The sequence below is a fragment of the Amborella trichopoda genome, chromosome 13 (genome assembly GCF_054954075.1).
Source record: "Amborella trichopoda isolate Santa Cruz 75 chromosome 13, AtrichopodaSantaCruz75HAP2 v2.0, whole genome shotgun sequence".
Classification (NCBI taxonomy): Eukaryota; Viridiplantae; Streptophyta; class Magnoliopsida; order Amborellales; family Amborellaceae; genus Amborella; species Amborella trichopoda.
Window position 1 is genome coordinate 33,845,816 of NC_142348.1, and position 22,413 is coordinate 33,868,228.

A 22,413-nucleotide genomic window follows, 5' to 3' on the forward strand; every position below is an offset into this window, starting at 1 on the left:
AGATTGAAAACTAGAAAGTGTCTTCTAACGCATCATATGAGGAAAATGTGATAGAAGTTCATTACATAACATTGCAAATGCGCGCACTGACACACGCGCATGCACAGAGAGAGAGAGAGAGAGTCATTTTCTTTTTTAGTCTGTTGTGTATTAGTAGTTCTTTCTTCTAGTTTGGTGTGTGCATTCATTCATCAAGGTCCCTCTTTGACCATGAATGAATCCCCAGATAACCTAAATTCCTTCCAAAATGGGCCTATAAGCTCGCATAACTTTAAGCATTAACTTTTTATGTTCTTAGTGTTCATGAATGATGACTGCGCTCGACTATCAGCCTGCAAGGAAACTACAGTGCTCTAGCACTGTCAAGAAAACTAAGTGCCCACTAGCTGTGAAGAGTGCGCATGTAGGCTTTTGAGCAAGCTAATACACTACGGCTTTTAGCCGAAGACAAGTAGGCTTTCGAGCCAGCGAAGAAAACAGATTTCGAGCCTAGAATATCAATGTAACACAGTAAAAAAAGGGAACAAATTCTGCACAATTTTCAATTATGTACAACCAAATTTATTTCTCTTTGATTTATAGTTGTGTTTTAAAAGTGATTGTGCTTTCATGCTGAGCAACAAAATATTCTTCTTCCCTTGTCCTCAGTATTGTTGTGTAGCTTCATCCCAGTAGGATGAGAGGGGCTAGTTTTCGCCAAGTGTTTTGCTGCGAAGGGAACATATTGGTTCATGATCACAATACCTCATAATTTGAACAAGAATCATATGAAACAAAGGGTGGTGAGATATAAATACCAATTTCATAGAAGAGCTCATTCACATTTTGTGCAGTCTTTGCCGAAGTTTCCATGTAAAGCAATCCATTTTCTCGAGCGTAAGTCTCCCCATCCTACATATCATCACTGTTAAATGCACGTTTCAAGTTTCAACCACTGACAAGCTCAATAGAGGAAATATTTCTGAGACCAGCCAAAACTAAGGACAGCAATTAAAATCCTTCATTAACTTAATGGGGAGGAACACTATATCCCAAGTTTGAATCCAATTGCTAAACCACCCACAAAGAAAAGAAAAAAAAGAGACAAAAAAAAAGGAAGAAAACTAATGGGAACGAGAGCTGTGATGGGAAAAGAAGCATGCGGAACTCTTAAGAAGTGCAAACAACACATATATTGAATAAATCCATACCTTTTCTTCCACCTTTCTCTTGGATGCAAGGTCAACCTTATTAGCAACTAACACCATAAACAAAGTTGGATTTCCTGAAGAAGAATATCCAACAGAATTTATACATGTTTATGAAGCACAAAAATAATTGCAACTTCAAAATAATATGATTTAAACAGGAAGGCACTAGTAGGATTACCGACTTACAGCTTTCTTCAATTTGTTAGACTACTTCAATATCAAGAAAGCACATGAAAGAACTATATATACAGGAATGTCTCCAGCCAAACACCTGGTCAACCTTTGATTCCGAGATTCAAGTTGTTGAAAAGTTTATTTGCAAATTCATGACTCTCTTGTTCTTTTTTCTTAACAAAATAAAAGGGAGGGGGTGGGGGGAAGCATTCATCCAAATATGTTGTCCTGCTATAGAAATTTTCTAAGAAGATCCCCAATGGCTCACTACCCTCCATGGGAACCTTCTACCTGGAAAAAACATTATGAATGATGATGTCGAAGGAGTCTCTTTCCACACTTACCTTTACAAGCATCAACCTTGTTCATGATCAACACATGGAACAAATTCACACAATAGCAAAGCACCTCAAACGCAATCCTCATATTTGAGAACTACTCCTCAACCTTGCTGGTGCTAGTATGCCTTCGGCAAAATCATCAAGTTAGGGCACCTGATCTCCAAATTGCAACTGTGTAAACACTGTCTCCCTGCTAGCAAGCCACTCCTTTATGTTCTTCCAATCCTTTCCCTCATCCAACATATTTGTCTCTTCCTATAGTTGTATCTTCCTATAGTAACTCTTCTTGAACTCCATATATATCATCCACCAACTTGCAGGTAATTGTCGCACTCTCTTATTTACCATGAATGTTCTGAATTTCTCATCTGGCCTGCAGAATACTAGGCTCCTTTATAACTCCGCCGAAATGTTCAGATACTTTCCACAGCATCTAATATTAATACCGTGAACACCACATAAAAAAGTGATTTAGTCAGACCTAAAGGCCTGACCTAGGTGGCCATCAGCGACAAGCTGAATTTATATATCTTCCTAGAATAAAAGAAAAGAAAGACTATTTGGAAGCAAAGAAACAATTTGATTAACAACTGAAAATGTAGAAAGCTCATATAGAAGCAAGGGAAATAATGGCATCGGCTAAACCTTCTAGATTACTAGCTTTTTGTTTCTTCATACCAAAGAAATTTGTTTAACAAAGTCTTGCTTCCTCATTTTGTTTGTATAGCTCGAGTGAAAGTAAGTCTATCTTGCATCCTCATTTACTAAACCTATTCATTTAGCTCTCTCTCTCTCTCTCTATTTTTTCCCCCTCTGTAGCTTAACTGAAAATAAGACTATTTATTAGAGAAAGAAAGCAAAAATAAAAATAAAAAGTAAAAGCAATCCAAACAGGGAGAATAGCCAATACAAAATTTGCGTACCCTATTATGCCATCCAAACTAAAGAAATACTAGATAATGTAGTCTTGTATGACTCACCTTGTCTTTGAAGCTCTTGAACCCATTTTTGAGCACGAAGAAATGAGTCCTGAAAGCAAATACAACTGTGTTGTTAATTTCTTAAAAGTTGCACAAATCCTTCCAAGCCCCTACAAACATAATTCCTATAAAAAAAAAATGGAGTGGTAGAACAACTTATTTGACAAAGATTGAGGCCTATAACAAGATCGTAAGGTATCAATATCTAAAAAAATCTGGTGCGTGGTAATTATCATTAGATTTTTGAAGTGTTCAAATTCAACACTCTCAATACATACAAAGAAAAACGGGCAAAACTACATGATCCATGATCTGATGCAAGACAATATGAAGGTAAAAGAAAAAGCTGAAAGAAAAAGCATACAATTGGGAAGAAAATGATGTCACATAGACTCCAATTAAAAATTCCCTCCTCATATTCAATTGCCATATCTAATAACCAAAAGAATACACCGACATATCCACAAAGGAACTACTTGATGGTCACTTGATGTAGTTAGATTTCATTACGCACCAAGTTTTTTTTTTAAAAAGAAATAAAATAAGTTGAAAAACGAATCTTCGAGATAAGAAAACCATAGGGAAAAGAATATATTAACATGTTTTATATAGAGTGACACTTCGGACACAAAAATAGGACACTTGAAACATATGGCTTTGGGAATAATAGTTCATTTTGTGCACACCACACTTCTTCGCAATGGGATTGGACAGTTATAAATTTCAGCAGCCATATCACATCATAGAATGTAAAACTAATCTTAGAAAAATACTAGCACAAACCTGGTAACTTGGAGCTAGGGTTTAGCAAAGAATAAGATAGGGGAGATCCAAAATTAGATAAAGATTAAAAAATCATACATAAAAGAAGGAGCACTAGCTGCTCTAGGCTTTTCAATAAAGTCCATGACAAGATGCTTCATTATGCTTGGGTACATCTCTTATGAAAGAAAACCCAAACAAAGTTTAAATTAAAGTAGAGAAGAAACCAGTTTGGTAAGATCTAGAGAAAGAAAGAGAGGAAAGAGAAAAACGATGATGAAGGAAGAAGAAGAAGAAGAAGGGAGAGAGAGACATGTAAGAGTTAGATAGAAAGAGAGCGAAAGAGTGGCATTGAGGTCAATTGTGACCTCTATCCCTCTTATAACATTAAGTAATAACCCTAATTACAACTTATGGACAATACTGACCTATATTTAGACACTTAAGATAAATAAAGACTAAACAAAAGATAAATGACAGTTCTATCCATCAAATTCAATAAAAGCTCATTCTTTTTATTTCCAACACTGCCCCTCAAGTTGGTGCAAAGATATCAATCATGCCCAGCTTGCTTACGATATCATATAATCTATCATGTCAAACTGCTTTGGTGAAGATATTTGCAAGTTGATCTTTAGAATTCACATGAGGAGCCTGAATGATCTCGACAGCAACCTTCTCTCCAATAAAGTGACAATCTACTTCAATATGTTTAGTCCTTTCATGAAAAACAAGATTTTCTATGATATAAATGGCTGCTTCATTGTCACAATATAGAGTCATGGGAAGCTTAACTAAGGGCCGTAACCCGGTACTGGTCCCACTTAAGCAGGGTCCCGAGAGGGGTGGGCCGGAAACGGTCCTAACCTTCATGGAAAGCTTAAATCTAATACTCAAATAGAAAAAAAACACTTTTGATCTAGATTACTTCACATGTACCATAAGCCATTGCTCTGTATTCTGCTTCAACACTTGATTTTGCCAACACATTTTGCTTCTTGCTTTTCCAAGTAACCAGGTTTCCCAAAACAAAGGTACAATAGCCAATTGTGGATCTTCTATTAGTTTGGCAACCAACCCAATCAGCATTGGTATAGATTGCAACATCAAAATATTCTTGATATGAGAAAAACATCCGTTTGCCTAGTGCAGACTTGAGAAATCTTAATATTCTGTACATAGAATTGAGGTGGGTTTTACATAGTGCATGTATAAATTGGCTGACCATGCTAACCACATAAGAAATGTTTGATCAAATGATTGAGATATATATAAGCCTACCCAATATTCGTTGATACTGAGTAGCTCTCCCCTTTCTCCATGAAGATTATGACTAACTTCTATAGGAGTATCTACAAGTCTAGATCCCAACATCCTCATTTGTTGTAACAAATCTAACACATTTTCTCTGGGAGATGACTATCCCTTTCTTTGATCTTGCCACTTCAATTCCCAAAAAACACTCAAGGGGTCCTAAATATTCGATATTAAACACCTTGCTTAAATAAGATTTAAGATCCTCAATGCCCTTCAAATTATTCCCTATCACAACAATAGCATCAACATACACAATAAGGGCAGTAATAAGCCATTTACAATAAAAGATTTTAAGTGAATAAATTGACATAAAAGAATCTTGAAATTACTACTTATGCCTCTTAAGTAAAAAAAATAACTCAATAAATAAATAAAAGATGTAAAAGGATAAACTCAATGACTAAGTTTCCCTTTTATGGTTCCTCTTGTAAACTTTAAGTTTGTCTCTCTTATCTAGATACGCGAGAGCAGTGTTCTAGGATGCATATCCTTTCTAAAAAGAATTCGCCCTCGAATTTGGTGGCTCGTCGTCATCAGAGGCATTACCACGATATGGAATGAGATGGTTGACATTAAAAACATCAAAAGTGTGAATATAGCTGGGAAGCTTCAATTTATGTGCATTGTTATTAATCTTCTGCACCACTTCACATGGTCCAATCTTGTGCTGGCTCAACTTATGGTATTCAAAAGAACTTGGTTTAGACCCATGAGCAAGCATAGGAGGGAAGAGTCTTGAATCACTTCTAATCATACGTCCTCGAAGATATCCATTCAAAATGACTTTGTAGGAAATCTCACCTCTTTGACTTCTATGTTTGAGCATTGAAGTCGCCAAAAGGAGATTGCCTATCTTGCAATGAATGGATGAGAGTGCCGTCGGTGCAAAGATTACAGCCAAACCCACATTTAACAGCTTTAGCATAGGCCTACTTAACTGCCTACATACTTTCCAATCGTTCGCTACACCATTTTGACGTAACAATACCAGCAAGGGTATATTGAGTAGACCAAAACCCATAATTTTTCATCACTTGGAAACATTGTAACTCAACCTTAAAGATATAGAATCCAAAATAACAAGAGATCTGCCTCTCATATACATCTTATCCATCAAGTTGCGATGCAAGTGCGCAACACTATCGATCATAAACATAATTGAGGAAAACTCGTCTCTTAGACTGCAAGAAAAACTTTGAACTTTGAGACTTGCTCTTGCTGAATTTTGTGAGGTTGAGATGTAAATATTAGGTTCCTTAGGTTTAGGTTTCAGGGAAAGATAATAAGGAAAATATTTGGTTCATTCAACAAAGCAAAGCAATAACTCAGTCTGAGTTCTCTCATAGAGAATGATTTTGGCAACCCTTTTGTGAGCAGCTCCTATATCAAACTCATCAGTTGAGAGTTCAGGGGGAAATACCTTGAACACTTTGGTGTGTACCTCACCCTAAATTTAGATAAAACTCCAAGAAGAACAACATCAGTATCATTATCTCCGTCAACACCATTCTTCTCACTACTTCATCTAAGGGACTAAGAAACCATTTACCTCCAATATTTTGAGAACAACTCCTTGACATCCACCCTATTCTTCATCAAGAATAGGAGCATTCATAAATCCTCTCAAAGGGTAAGATCTTCTTCGATGATTGGATCACCATTTATATAACCTACTTCTTTCTCAACACCCAAAACTTCATCCAGGTACTTGCCAAAGGCTGGTGGTAAGTCCAAGTCCACAACATGCAGATCATGAGAACCATTTGATGAGAACAAAGTATCTCCATGCTTGTCTTTAGATAGACTTCCATAACACTCTGGGATCAATCTTGAGACCGGTTTCCGACCTTCTACTATCCCTATCCGTACGATGAGCTACCTTTCTCCTTGGAGCTTGATCATGGAAGGGATTTATGGATTCATTTGCCTCGATCTTATCCTCTTGAGACCCCACTTGGGAGAGCACTCCAACCTTAGAGGAAGTTTTAAGGATTTCAGGGTTAAGCCTAGCTGGCACTCCCTATCATCTCTTAACTTCCACAGACGATCACTCGATCTTAGGGAGGCAATTCCTAGGGTTAGCCTATGTTCTCCAGGGCTCGAAAATCGGGAAAGTGCCTAACCAGAGGAATGAATTTGGAAATTTATTTTTGTACCCATCAAAGATGGGTAAGCCTTGCCAATTACGACATGGACTAGTATGGGAGCTTTCTTTATCCCCACTAGATTCCCGACATTGACAAGTTCTTTCATATCGACCCACTCATGCTGGAGAACATATGCTGACCCCAAGAATAGCCTCCTTAAGATAGAGTGATCGTCTGTGGAAGTTAAGGGATGGTAGAGAGTGCCAGCTAAGCTTAACCCTGAAGTCCTTGAAACTTGCACCAAGGTTGGAGTGCTCTCCCCAGTGGGTAGCATAAAAGTGTTTGTTTGGTAGTTGAATCTTTCAAAAAGAGCTTCAATTAAAGAAAAAAATTGATATTTGAAGAGACCATACTCAAGATACCTACTATAGATAGTGATGAAAGGAAGGTCATCAGTTGGGCCACTCTTTCGCTGAAGAAAACCATTTTTCTCTAAACCAGGGACCAATTAATGGATAGCCTTGGACTTGTCAAGGTGCCTCTTCTTCACGCAAACTTGAGCAATGTGACACGGTAGATTCTTAGGGAAGGGTCTAATCCTAGAGAAAAGGAGTGGGGAAACTTCCTTGCCCTTCTCATCAAATGGGTCATCCTACTTCTTAAGAGACATGGACATCAAAACTAGTTAACAAGAAACAAGAAAAAGAAAAACCCTAAGAAAGAGATCAGAATTGCAGAAAAGTAGGAGAGAAGACAAGCTCATTGAGAAGACAAGCTCATGTGATGGAAATTTTGGCCAAAAGGCCCTTAAATAGACTCGGAAAGATAACTCCCAGTCGAAAAGAGATTCCTAAATCGAATGGAACGGGGAAAAGTTGGCTGGTAAACTGTCAACGATAAATGGCTTCATTTTGCATTGTCTGAGGACAAGGCCCAGAAATGTCGCAGACCCCATCGTTTACACCCATTCGCCAAAGAAGTCCATTATAATGTTTCTAGACACTTTTAGAAGAAGAGGAAGCCGAGATTTGAGCACAAGTACGTGTATTCTTCAGCATGATTTTCAAAATGATTTCTCAAAAGCACTTGAAGTATTAAGAAAAATCTTCAAAAATTTTGAAACTTGTCCCAAAATGTTGTCAACCGTCTTCAAAATTTAACCAATTCAAACCCTTTCAGAGTTAAAAAAATTCAAATCCTTTTCAGATTCAAAAACACTTGAACTCAATGGATTCAAATCCTTTGGGATTCAAAGTTCAAATGCTTTTTAAATCCAAAACATTAGTTCAAATCCTTCGAGATTCATAGCGTCTAACCTTGTATGACGTAAAAGGGTGATTGCGAAATCAATTGTGGAAAACGTCTAACCCCATTGAACACAAAATGGTCTGGTGTTTTTAGAAAACATCTGCTACCGCATGAATTAACTGTCGGGTTGATAACTCCATCACTGTATGATGCTAAATTGCTTAGAGGGTTCCATGGTTGTATGAGCTAAAACTGCGGTCCATTTTGTCCTTGAAATATTATTCCTTCTTCAAACTTTTCACCTCTTTGTTTACTAATTTCCAAATCTTTAGTTCCTTTTGTTAAAATTGTATCCCTGAACTCCTGTTTATGTTTCAAAAACTTCTCCTTGTTATCAGAATTTGTAAATTTTTTTTTAAAGCAAAGGAATTTGTCGCCCGTAAATCAGGTTACCGCATTACCGCCTTCTCCTAGGGGTGTCAATGGGTCGAATCGGGGTTGGTCAAACTTGGACCCCACCCATAAGGATCCACATAGATCCGAACCCGACCCGGATCTAGGTCGGGTCCAAGTGAATTGGACATGGACCCATCCCGCATTAAAGTCATTTGGACCCAGACCCCAGTTTAGAAATTTAAAAATATAAAAAAATTAATCTTTGTATCATATAATATAAAATTAATCTTTGTATTGTATAATATATCTTGTATATATATTCTATATCGGGTCAGGTTGACCCCGACCCGATAGGGGTCCAAGCCGGATTCAAACCCAAACCTGACCAGGCTTGGGTTCAAGTCATTTGGAACCAGATCTGACACGCCGGGTCCAAAAACTTGGACCCAGACCCAAACCCGGTTCGGTTTAACTCCTCAGTTCGACGGGTCGACCCTACTGGATTGCCACCCCTACCTTCTCCATTCTCTCTAAAATGAGCCAAAAAGTTTTCAAAGAATACGTTGAAAATTTAGGTGAACATTTCTAATAGGAGCAGCCAACCTAAGCCCTATGAAAAACTTGAAGGAAAATCAAGGAGGATGTAGTCAAATTCAGAACTTTGAAATGTGAATTGAGAATGCCAAAAGGTTAAGTGGCATGGCTAGAAAATTCAGTTTAGAGTCCAGACTAGCCAAAAACGTTCGAAGAAAAGCTTAGGCTGAAAACCTTAGGATGAAAATGCCCTAAATGGATGAGTGAATTAGCGCAAGGTCTAGTGCAGAAGAGCTGGTGTGCCCTCTGAACATTTAATAATAGGAGAAAATGAAATCGAGATTGTCTGTAGGTGTCTACTTCTTTGCCACTCGCCTATCCCTCAAAGGACACTAAGGACCATACTACACTAAAATACCCTATACCAATGTTTCTATGGTCTGTAGTCCACTAAGTTGTAGCCCATACCCTCTAAAAACCCTTAGAATTATCCAACATTATCCTTAAATTATTAAAATAGGGAAATCCAAGACTTGGATAGGATTTTGAATTTGGAATAGACTAAGGAATCACCTAAAACAACATGGAATATCACGAGAACCAAAATCTAGAGATTTTGGTCATTGTTGACCTTGACGACATAAGACCCATCGTTTTGATGGAAATTATCAAAATGCCTCGTAACTTGGCGCCTAGCCTACTCAATGCTCAAAATCTCTCTTTGGGCCATAGAAAGCCTGGACGACAGGATATCCGACATCTGATAACCCGATAGGTGAGATTTGAAACCATTTCCCAACTGACGAGGAGTATATAAAATGACTCAATTCTGCCCATTTGGAGGGTTAGATGCGAAGAGAGAGAAGCCTAGAACCCTAGAGAACACCTAAGTCCCTGAGTGAAAACCCTCAATTTCTCAAACCTTTAGACTTAGACTAAGCCCTAGCCCAATGACATTAAACCTTTAACCTCTAGCCCTAAGCCCTAGGAGAACCCAAAAGCCACAAATTTGGAGACCAAGATTATAACAACCCCCTTTTTCCCTTAAGAATCTATTTTCCAACCCAATATTCAACTTTGGTCGATTTAAGAGAAGAAAGAAGGCAAATGGTGCAAAGAAAGCTGCAGTCTTGATACGGGCAAACCTCCTGGCTTCGCACGTTCAGGACCAATTGTCCAGGGCAGTAAGTCCATTTCTCCTTTCCACTTTATTTTTGAGCATTTTATTAAAATTTGGATTACTGCAGTATTTTACCTTATTTACGGCGCAATGATTATGCCGGCTCTGCCCACGATCCAAGGGAAAATCCCCTAGATCGTAATTCGACTGATCGCAGTGAATCCTCCAACATATTTATTAATAAACTGATTTTATGGTGTTAAGATTAGGGAGATTCCATTAGAAATCTCTTAGATTTGCACTATAAATACTCCTAAATGAGGATAGAGTCCAATTTGTTCCTATCAATCACCTCTTTAACCCAAAGTCTCCTTCTCCTTCTACACTGTCCCAGGCCGAAATGCGATCACCAATTACCAATATCAATTGTGTGATTCCTCTTGAATGTACATATAAGTTGTACATCGCAAAGATGCCTTACTTCTCTTAGGATTTTTTTCCAAGGTCTTCCAATCTAGCATTATCAACACTTTCAAAATAGAATAAAAATGTCCCCATAGCCCTTCACTGAGACATTGTTTGTTAAGCATTTCTAGAGCAACTTCTATAAGCCAAGCCAATAAAACTTTCTGGTGAAGCATAAAAGATCCTTCAAGAATTTGATTTTAGAAGGTCGCAGGGTAATTTAAACTCATTAGTGGTGTTTTCATTATTTCTTACATAAGAAGCTTCTATACGATTTTCAAATATATTTGAGTATTTCCTACAAAAATAAATTCGAGGGAGATGGTGATAAATTTGAGTTAAAAGAACTATAGATAAAACTATGGGAGAAAAGGGGTGTTTTAGAAATATTGATTAGAAAGAAGGGATTTGATATGGGAGATCAACTAGTATATTACTATTATGTCATGGTAGAACAACAAGGGTTAGGGTTTCTCATTCAAGGTTAAAAATGGGCAATAGGAAGATTTTTTTCTTTATCTTTTTATGGAGATTTGAGATTGATAAAATCAAATTTTTGTTGTAATTAAGAGAGGCCATCGAGCCTTGTCAAGGACCTGTAAATAATTTCCTGCTTTTCATATATTATGGGAGATCAACTAGGATATTATGTCATGGTAGAACAACAAGGTTTCTCATTCAAGGTTAAGAATGGGCGATAGGAAGTTTGTTTTCTTTATCTTTTTGAGGAGACTTGAGATTGATAAAATCATTTTTTTGTTGTAATTAAGAGAGGCCATCAAGCCTTGTCAAGGACCTATAAATAATTTCCTACTTCTCATATTGTTACTGTTGTATTTTACTTCTGTTGTGCTGGAACCAACCGTGCTCTCTTTTTTTTCTTCAGTATTCGTGTAAAAGTTATAAGAAACCCCTTTCGGTTTCTGATTCTCTATCAAGATCTTTAATAATTCAATTACATAGCAACCACCACAACTCTCCCTTCTACTATGTCAATTTCTGTCCAGATCTTTTCTTTCTTTCTTTCTTTTACTCTCCCATTTTGCCATAGACTCACCCTCTTCTCCTAATCGTAGCTTCCTCTCTAGCTTGTGTTTCTCAATGTTCTATTTCTCTTTGATATTTACCATATCCTAGCCATGAAGCCCTAAAGCATTCATCAGACCCAAACATCAAAACAAAATGCCTAATGAATGACGAAAAAGTGAAAGACTACAAGTTTACAAGTCAAATAAAAGCACCTGCGTTCTAACATGCCATGATTGACAAGTGGCTACACCAATGACATAAGATATCTAAGCAATTGTAACACCATCTCAAAATAAGAACATTGAGTAAATGAAAACAGGGAGGGGGAAAAGAAAGGACTGTAGAAGGAAGCTAGGCATTTTATGTTATAAAGAGCTATGGAGCTACATAGTTAACAATTTGACTAGGAATCACCCCCTAATGAGCATGAGCAAGATCAGTACTAGGTTGATTATACTGCACACACACTAACTAAGCAAATTATGAACTCAACAGGAACAAAAATTGGATTCAAATCTCTATTTGGATAGGCAAACCATGAAACCACAAATAGGAATAGATGACCACATAACTAAGACGAATGTAGGATCATGGCTGGATAGAATGCAGGAATTGGAAGGTCAATATAATTGTGCACCAGCATCCATGTAACAGTAGCACGCAAGAATCAAAAGGGCAAAAACCAATCACTAGTATGAGAAATACTACATTGCATGCCATGCATTTCTTGAAAATCTGCATAGTGGTATTTGGCAATAAAAAACTAGGAATTTAAGTGAAATAAACTCTAGTTATCTACTAAACAAAATGCAGGGCATTTGGAGATCAACATCCAAAGCTAATGTTTCAGTGATTAGATCAATGCTTTAGAAAATGATGGAGCCCGAACATACAAATTACCCATAACAGGTAAATGTGATATTGAAATTAATAATCTTACCATGCTTGTAATATCATAAACAACAACAGCTGCAGCTGCGCCACGATAATACATGGGAGCCAAGCTATGATATCTTTCTTGTCCTGCCGTGTCCCATATATCAAATTTCACAGTGGCTTCATTTAAAGATATCGTTTGAGAGAAGAATGCTGCACCTATTGTTGATTCCTGAAAACTATAATAAAGTCAATAGCCCTTAAATTTGAGTACTGATTAAAAACCCAGACTTGGGCTTGGACTAACTAGGGTCCCAAGCCTGAGTCAGAGGCAGGCTGGGCCAAATATCTATAAGCAATGTAATAAAAATTGACTCAAGCTAGACTTGCCCCAAGTCTTAGGGTTATTCATGCGGACCTGAGTCACTGATATTTAAACACTGACTTTGAGAGAAATGCAAACAAGCAGATATCTGCATATGGGAGCTGCAATAGAACCTGAAAATCGAAAAATTGGCCTTTGACAAATCTCAGTACCAAACTTGTTTTTCCAGTTCCCATGTCGCCAAGAAGTACCTTGAGAAAAAATATGCATGTTGTTAAAACCATAAATAAAAATTGTCATCCTAGATATGTTAGCCAACATCCATAATCAGTTTCCTCACATGATACAACCAATACACATCTTGATTCTATTGAACAGGAGATAAAAGCAAAGCTATGAATCATTCCTTTACCCCATAACTACAGAAAACGAAATTCCCTATTAAATTTTTTCTTTCTTTATTAATTAATAACTTTGCCAATCCAATTTGATAAAAATTCCCAAATATTGCATATGGACACCAACAATTAACACAAGACTCATTAAAAACTGCTACATGCACAAGAACGAACTTCCCTTGATCTTCAAGAGACCCAAAACAATCCATCAGCACTATTTACATCAAAAATAATTTCACTTCCAATAATTTGAAAAACTGGAGCTCCCCTTTACCTATCAAGCTACTACATTTAACAGATTCTGCAAGATGATTTTCCTATGTCCCAGTCCCAATAAGAACATATATTACGTTGGAAAAAATGGCCCAGAAATAGAAATATGGTACCGGGGATGGAATGCAGACGCACATGCATACCTAGATGACCACGCATGACACACATGCATACTCCCATGAACATCCACTAACAGAAATATTGTATGCTGATTGCTAAGCATGGTAATTCAGACAAAAACAGCCTTAGATGTCATCATCCAACTATTCGTGCCCAAGAACACGTAAATTGGCCAATTTTATTGAATATTAAATGCTCGAGATGTGTACTGAATGGAGATGAATCGGTAATTGGAACTTGAAACCAATATTATCACCTGAGCATCCTTTTTTCTCATTGAGAGCTACAACCATTCTGTCTTTGAGGGGATATCAGAGCGGTCTTGGATGGTGGTTTTAGAAGAGTCAAGAGTGATAGGATACTCAATTGGAGCTGTGAAATTTATGATGTTGCAGACCATGAACTGTGCGCTTTGGTAACAAGTCTAAGCATTTTCCTTCAGTTTTCTGAAAGCCTTCGCAGTAGAAAGCTATCTGTGAAATCTCTAAATAGCATTCGGTTGGGCTGTAGAGATATGGAATACCCTACAGAATTGGTATAGCATGGCAGAGACTGCTCAAGAGTGATTGTTAGAGATATTTGACGTAAGGAGAAGCATTGTAATCAAGTAATCAAACGTGTGTTTCTATTGTATTTATTCACCAACTGCAGTTGCACATAAGTCCAAGGGTGTGATCGCCATTTGTAAACTTATAGAAGACATTGTATATCTTGAATCAATGAATGGAATCATTTTACCGATTTCCGCAAAACCAATCTGTTGTATAGAATTCCATTGTTCTAAAACTCGGGAAAGTCTTGGGGCTCACCACAGTCGACTTGCCACAGGCAGCCGATGAGTCTCGTAAGATTCAGTTGAATCCCATGGGCTTTTCTTCGCTTTTAGTTGTTCTTGGAAAGACTCTACTGGGATAGAGCAGAGTCAACTTGAGCCCTTGCAAGTGTTCTAGGGTTCTCTACATGGTACTAGAGCAGATTTTTGCTTGAAATGATGCCCTTCACACATTGCATAGAAAAAGAGAGGAGAGATCCATCTAAAATCATCTGGAGGAAGTACCAACTATAGAGTGAATATTAAAAAGCCCATGAAATCAGATTCAAAATGATTACTATTTTCTTAATTAGTTTCAACATGATCTCTAAATGTTGCCCGTGCCACAGTTGTGCTTCTGCCCAAAAGTAAATATTCCCACAAAATAAAAAATAATCAAATCAGCACATTTAGCCAAAGGTAATAACACTACCATAGCCAGAGAGTCACAATACACTCTGCAGTGAGCACCCCAACAGTTCAATATTGACTATCCTTTGACAAATGCCCTGTAAAAAACTCCTCAGAACTCGGAAAAACATGAGTGTTAACTGATTACTGTTTATGCAAGGAAAACAATAACAATTAACAACTCTTTGATTAAAATTAATGGGAGAAAAGATTTTGGTCCAAAAGATTTGCAGAAAATCATAAAGACAAACCGATGGGTTCCCACCAAGGTTCCTTGGCATAAATTCACAACATTCATCAACAAAGTTTCATTGAGATAAATTTGTATGGCAGTGACAATTGTTTAGCTCCAAGAATATTACTATTTTGTATGTTTTCATACTATTGTAAACATTGGCTGCTTTAAGAATGTCTCTTGAAGAGAAATGAGATTGTGAGGTAAGATATACCAATAGGACGAACATGGTTCAACATCAAATTGCTAACAATGTCAAAGAAACTCGTTCAACAACTACCAACTGTTGAGATTTGATATTTAATATGCATCGACGAGTTCTAAGAAAATAAATCAAAATAAACTGTGAGGTAGATAGCCATATCCAAGATATGTTACTCCTAAACACTGAGATTTACAAACTAGCATATAGGGAAGTAAGAACAAGAAGATGATAAGAAAGTATCAATTCATTGGGGAATCACCACAACCTTCTGAGAATTTTTCAAGTATGTTGCTCCCAGATAAAATTCATTAATAATAAGAGAGTTCTTGTCTCCATATGTAATGTAAAATAAGTCGAAAAAGAAAAATAGATAATAATAATCGGAGTTGGATAATTAGTTTCAGATGCACGGCTCAAATCCTCTAGCAGTGTTAGGATACTCAACTCGATAGTCTTATAATAAGTTAGAACATCTAAGGATCTCCTTATGGTCCAGTGAGGCAATGGGAGAAGAAAGTGGTGGTCCATTAAACATGCTTGACCCACTTATGGTTTACATTCATTAAATAACATGATATTCCCAGTCATTAACCATTCCTCACATATTTCATGTAAACCCTTCCTCTAAATACAATTATTTCAGCTACAAAAAATTACTGGAACCGATGTTCAGTTTTTTACTACCTTTTACCAAGCCAAATCCAAAAAAATGTTCAACATTGACAAAGAATTCTGCAGATAATGTCCAAAGATATGTTTTCCCTATTGTTGAAGGGGACAAGGAAATATCATTACAATTCAAGGACAAAGGTGGCATCAATACGACTACAAATCATATATTTATCATGTTTCTTTGGAACAACAAAAGGTAAGGTATTTAGGGAGGCATAACTACTCATGTCAAGGTGTGCAGCTGAACAAATCTTTCTTATACCATTCCCAATCTGAAATTCAAGCGTGGAAGAATGTTGTAAACTACTGTGACATCAAACATCATATTGAACCATCGTCAGATTCAAGCATACCACCAAATAAACCAAAGTTATCATTCCTACGGTTGTTATTTCAACAGTGTCACCTTGAGGAACTATATCATATCAAAGATTAAGATAACCCCGATAATGAATACTGGGTTCAATCCAGTTTGCATTGATACCAAACAATGAAAAACAATCATTCTCGACCACTCCAAAAGTCACCAATCAATCAATTCTGATCTGTATATTTTTTTTAAGCATAAATCCTAGCTTTTAAGAACAATTTTGGAAGAACATTCACATTAATGCCAACACATCAATTATTTTACAAGAGAACACAATAATAAGTAGTAAAAGCTTAATGTTTGCAAAAATTATAAAATCCAAAAGACCATTAAGCAGGAAGAAACTGATTACCCAAATAAAATTTTCTCACCAGCTTTGCCTGTACGCTTTTGCTCCCATTCCTTGCCATTCCTCAATTAAAGCACAGATAATCAGAGAGAAAAGAACAGTATAAAAAAGAAAAATATCCCTTCCCTATTAAAGCAAACGTGAAACCCTTTATGAGAAACTCCAAGAAGCATCAAACTCCTTCTAGAGTTATATTTTGGATAAATCAGAGTAGAATCCTGATATAAAAAGCATATGGATGAAAATAGGGAGTGGAAGATAGATATCCAAGAGTAATGAAACGATTTAGAGTAATTAGGAAGACGAGAATTGTTGAATCTTATTTTGCTATGTATCGTAATAAGTGGGGTTATAATTTAATAATTATATTTGTGATAAGGTCAATGACGGTGGTTATAGTGGATTGCTCTTAGTAGAATGAATGGTAGTTTGTGGTGACATGACTGGTAGTTGGGGCTTCTCGGCAACGGCCAAAAACTCAAAAAGCCTCAATACCTGAGAAAAAAAACGCATTTTCATTTGGTTGCACCATGATCTGCTGAGGGAGAAAAGGCCTACTTCTCTTTTTTTTTTTTTTTTTTTTGTAAGCATATCGGCTCCTACCCATTTTATTAAGAAGCCAAAAAAAAAATGTTACATGAACGATCATATAACCCCCGAAAAGGAAAACTAGCAACATTAAATCAAATGAAAGGCATTACAAAATCTTGGGATAAGCACGCCACACCGCTTCATTAATAGAATAGAAAATTACATACATATATATATATATATATATATATATATATATATATATATATATATATATATATATATCCATTATACTTTACATCATTACTGTTACATCTAATAGTTTCCGTTATTACTTATCTGGCTGCTTTTTTATCTTTCATAATGCCTTTTTAAAAAAAGACACTTTTGCCCTTTTTTCGGATGTTCAACATCGGAAAACAAGATTTAAAAAAAAGTTCACTTTTCGATTTTCGGATCTTCAACATTCGAAAATTTAGGATTTTCGGTTTGTTTGCCCTATTTTCTGCGTTTTTTTCATTCTTTCATAGTGCATCTGTGTTTTTCTTATTCTTTGAGAGTGTGATTGATATTGTCTGCCTTATTAGTAAAGAATAGAAGTTAGTTTTTTATTTTGATTTTCAACGGTGATCGTCTTTGGCAGGTGGCATTTTTTGGATTTTGAAGCAATTTCACATTGTGAAGGTATGTGGGTCGATTTTTTATTTAGATTGCCACCAAAATTTTGGTTAGGGTTTATACTCAAGCATACTAATTATTTGTTGTGATTTTGGTATAGATTGAATTAATTTGTGGCTCCATTGTGATTGAATTAGATATTTATAATTTGGGGGTTTAGAGAACTTGGAATTTTGTGGTCTCTGTATAACTATAAATTACTTAAATTTAGGGGTTTATACTGTTAGATAGTCTTAAGCATAGATTTGTGTTACATTTATTGATATTTTAGTAAATTGTTGATTTTTGTTGTCGATAGATTGAGTAGCTTAAAAAATAAAATCTGTATGTGATTTATGATTCAAGTACATATTTACTTTGAATATTTTGCAATGTATTTAATGAGTGAATTTATTTGAATTATGATTTATGATTCAAGTAACCACGACTACATTTATTTGAATATTTTGGATTTAATCTGTTGCTTGTATTATAAGTAGCATTGTTCTCTGTTATTTGTTTGAAATTGTTGCTTAACATAAAATTGAATTTTTTTCTTTTTTGATGGAACCGTTCGTCTATCTATAAATCGATTTCTTCAGTTTTTAATTGAATTGCGTGGTTTTTCAATAGATTGGTTACTGAGTTAACATGAATTCTTTGTTTTTTATGGGATGATTTAGCTGCTTATGAAAGTTGGATTCTTGTCTTTACAATGAATTGATTTGTTGCTTATCAATGTCGAATGCCATTGAAATAATTTTGTTACTCATTAAAGTTGAATTCTTTAGTTTTTGGTTGAGGATGGTTACTCAGAAGGGGACTACTGTATTTTTTTTTGTTTATCCATCTAGGGTTTGGTTATTGTTTAGCTGAGGTCCATTGAATTGGACTTAGTGTAGTATTTCACGTGGTTTTGAAATTGTTACTGATAAAAGAAGTGGATGAGGATTGTGCATATCTGGTTAATTAAGGGGTATGTATAGTAGTTCTTCAAGTGGATATATTAATTGGATTTAAAAGCTGGATATGAGACTGTTTTTTCGCTGTAGCTAATTATGGAAGTTGTTGGTTTTTGAATAACTCTATGAATTCTTTTTAGTTGTCTGTTTGACTCAAAGAATCATTTCTCTATTTGGCCTCCATATTCACTGATTGATTTTGATTTTCAAGTATATGATCTTTAGTTGGACGAGCATAGCAATTTCATTTTAGCATTTTTCTTCTTTCATCAATGGATTTTAGCAATGTTCTTCTTCATCAATAGTATGTCATTATTATTTTTTTGTTATCCAGCTAATTTTGATATGCGTAGCCTTATGATTATCATGGTGACCATATGGGATTTCAGTGAATATGGATCGTTTACATCCCAATGGAGGATATCCAGGAGATCCTCAGGACCCTAGTTTGTAGCAACTTCATCCAGAACATTGCATATGGGAAGGATATATTCATCTGCCCATTCTATTTATTTGTTAATTTTCAATAAATGGTAGTCTAGTTCAAACATCCTTTGGAAAGTACATGTCTATATATTGATTCTAATATGTTGTCTATTTGTTATATTTCAGGAGAAAGAAGAAATTAGAATTGATGAGAAGAGTTATCAATTAAATGAATGGAAATTAACAAGAGAACAAGTTCAGTTAGTTCATGCTTTTGGGTTGGGCCCGTTGGCTATCATTCGGCCAGGCCGAATTGATCATCCTTTGGTCGCAGCTAATATAGAGAGGTGGTGTTTTGAGACCAACACCTTTCATTTCAACATTCATATTGGTGAGATGACACCAATACTTTTTGATGTATATGAGATATTAGAACTGACTGTGGATGGCGACCCAGTCACATGTCGTCCTATCAAGGACCTACGAAAGTTTATAGAAGATAATTTGGGTATAGTCCCTGATGTCAACTTGGCAAGCCTAAGGCATACATGCCTGACGGCGAATTTTAGGGAATTGCCACCTGATACTACCCCAGTTCAAGTTTATAGATATACTCGAGCATATCTGCTATTCCTCATCAATATAACCATATTCATTGATGCATCAGTTTCAACAGTGCCAACAAGGTATCTGCATTTTTTTGAAGATATTGAAGGTGCCAACACATATGCTTAGGATGCTGCAGCCCCTGCATTCCTCTATCGCTCACTTGGAAAAGCTTGCACTTTCAAGCGAAGACATTTTAGTGGTTCGGCCACTCTCATGCAGGTAACCATTTGTTTTGGTATATGACATAAGCGTAATAGTTTAGATTGCTTTCCTAATATATTTTATATTTATCGTACTCAATTTATTGCAGTGCTGGTCATATGAGCAAATTATGCATATGAGGCCCATACCACATAGTATCCCTCCAAATATTCCTAGGGCCAAAAGATGGGAGCCACTGAAGAAATATCATGACAATCCACATAACTTAATGCCTCCCATCAGACAAGAAATTGATAACCTCCAACCTAATAAGGATAGTGTATAATTTGATATTGATTTCTTTTAATAGTATTTAAGTATTTGTAATTATTTTTATTGACTGATTCCATATCATATAACATATAATCTGGAATCCCTATTTCAACCCTAATGAGGTCATTTCAGATGATAGGCAGTAGGCATTTCAAACTGCAATGTGCCCTACAACTTTGATATTTGACGATATTGCCGAGTCGTACATGCCAGACCGAGTATGCCGGCAATTTGGAGCAAAACAGGGCATTCCTAGGAATCCCTTGGTTGTTAATAAGAGGGCAAACAGAAAAGTTGGACAGGGGGACTAGCAAAACGTCAATGTGGATAAATTCGCTAACTGGTTGTCTCGTCATGACCGCATCATGTCTGATATTCAACAAGATACTGGTAATGGGTTGCCCTTAGAGGAGTACAAGGCCTGGTACAACTTGGTGTCCCATCCTTTGATACATAATGTCGTTAACCCACCCAAAGACATATTGCAACCTCATATCCATGAAGAAGAAGAAGTGGTTCCTGCTCATGAATCACAGTATATAATGAGACCTCGAGGTTATGAGGACCAGTTGGTACTTTTATATTGACCTATAAATTCTTATAATATTTTATTTACCTATTAATTCTATTCAATTGTTTTAATATGCTAATTATGTAATCTTGTTGTGCAAGTTAGTGCAGTTGAGGCATCTACAGTCACATTAGCAGATGCACTTAAACTTAGATAGAAGTGGTACCCTGAAGTTCTTAATCGCATTAACAACGCGTTTGAAATGTTGTCTAAGTTAGTGCCTGTAGATATGGGTGACGTAGAAGCCAGGATGGAGCATTTACAACGTCAATAAAATGACGAAGCTGTACTTGACGAGGCCGGAGATGATGGAGTGGGTCAAAGTAGTCGGGCTATAGAAGACCTAACTCCCTCCACACAACCTGCAGTTGAGGAACTTAGAAGATATAACACACGAAATAAACAGTATCAGCCTAAGGAAGATGAGGCATGTAATGGGTCATTTTTAGGATCCCAATTTTGTAATGGGTCATTTTGAGGGTTAGAGCTAGCATATTTTTTATGAAAAGTTATAGTATTTGTATGATTACTGCTCACTAAATATATTGCAGAATCTTCAGTATCACTCTTGATATCAATGTGTGTTGTTGTGCTTATGGACCACCTTGAGAAGACTTGGAGTCTTGGTGAATTTGATTGTTAGTGGTTGCATATGTATATTGGGTTTAGCATCATATCACTGTCTAAAGCTATCCAGTATACATTCGATATAAGATTAATGGGATTTATTAATTTAACATTATTTACATTACGTCTTATGATTGATGGTGGTGAAAATAACAGCTACTGTGCATCCAAAATCACAAAATCAGCAATGAAAACAATTGTGATAACCTTAAAATAAGAAAATAAAATTCATATCCATACATCCAGAAATGAGTTATTCTCATGTCCATGCATCCAGAAATGATGTCCATTTTTTTATCATGTCAATGCATCTTGATGTCCATGATCAATGTGATGTCTAAACAATTTCGGATGTTCACTGTGAATATCCAGGACCTTCCTTGATTTTCACAGTGAGTTTTCGAATGTTCAACATCCGAAAACGTAATATTTTCGGATGTTGAACATCTGAAAACTCCCTATGAAAATCCAGGAAGCTCTTGGATAATCACAGTGAATTTTCAGATGTTCAACATCTGAAAATTTCATATTTTCGGATGTTCAACATCCAAAAACTCACTGTGAAAATCCAGGAAGTAAGTTTTAGAATATTCAACATCCGAAAACGCATTGTGAAATCCAGGAGCTTCCTAGATTTTTACAGTACCATTTTCGAATGTTGAAGAACCAAAAATATGTCAATTTCAAATGTTGAACATTCGAAATTGTTTAGACATCACATTGATCATGGACATCAAGATACATTGACATGATAAAAAAATGGATATAATTCTGGATGCATGGACATGAGAATAACTCATTTCTGGATGTATGGATATGAATTTCATTTTTCTTATTTTAAGGCTATCACAAAGATTTCCAATATTGA

The 22,413-nt window shown here is 36.1% G+C and overlaps 1 protein-coding gene across 35 annotated transcripts; it reads right to left on the reverse strand.

The window, feature by feature from the left end:
• Positions 1–545: 545 nt before the first annotated feature.
• On the reverse strand, positions 546–16,908 carry LOC18425540 (ras-related protein RHN1). 35 transcript variants are annotated; one of them, XM_088855965.1, is made up of 10 exons: positions 16,711–16,908; positions 14,880–14,955; positions 14,445–14,679; positions 13,018–13,095; positions 12,584–12,738; positions 2,686–2,734; positions 1,709–2,138; positions 1,191–1,264; positions 798–891; positions 546–708 (listed from the first exon to the last, which is right to left on the reverse strand). In XM_088855965.1, exons 7-10 carry the CDS (start codon positions 1,788–1,790, stop codon positions 608–610), a joined length of 351 nt encoding a protein of 116 aa, XP_088712091.1. In that variant the 5' UTR covers positions 1,791–2,138; positions 2,686–2,734; positions 12,584–12,738; positions 13,018–13,095; positions 14,445–14,679; positions 14,880–14,955; positions 16,711–16,908; the 3' UTR covers positions 546–607. The 35 variants fall into 35 exon arrangements, 28 of the variants coding, with proteins under 28 accessions (XP_088712091.1, XP_088712081.1, XP_088712071.1 ...); XR_016047613.1 differs by lacking the exon at positions 1,709–2,138 and having other exon boundaries at positions 798–904; positions 12,584–12,751; XR_016047611.1 differs by lacking the exon at positions 1,709–2,138 and having other exon boundaries at positions 798–904; positions 12,584–12,751; positions 13,892–14,679.
• Positions 16,909–22,413: the final 5,505 nt, after the last annotated feature.

Bases quoted from the DNA above. Each gene is read 5' to 3' on its own strand.
- LOC18425540 (XM_020662057.2), bottom strand. From the start codon at position 16,749: ATGGCAAGGAATGGGAGCAAAAGCGTACAGGCAAAGCTGGTGAGAAAA. The intron at 12,739-13,017 runs GTTCTATTGCAG...AATCAACAATAG, and splicing joins GCCAATTTTTCGATTTTCAG to GTGCAGCATTCTTCTCTCAA. The intron at 2,735-12,583 runs GTAAGATTATTA...ATTTGCTTTCAG, and splicing joins TTTATGATATTACAAGCATG to GACTCATTTCTTCGTGCTCA.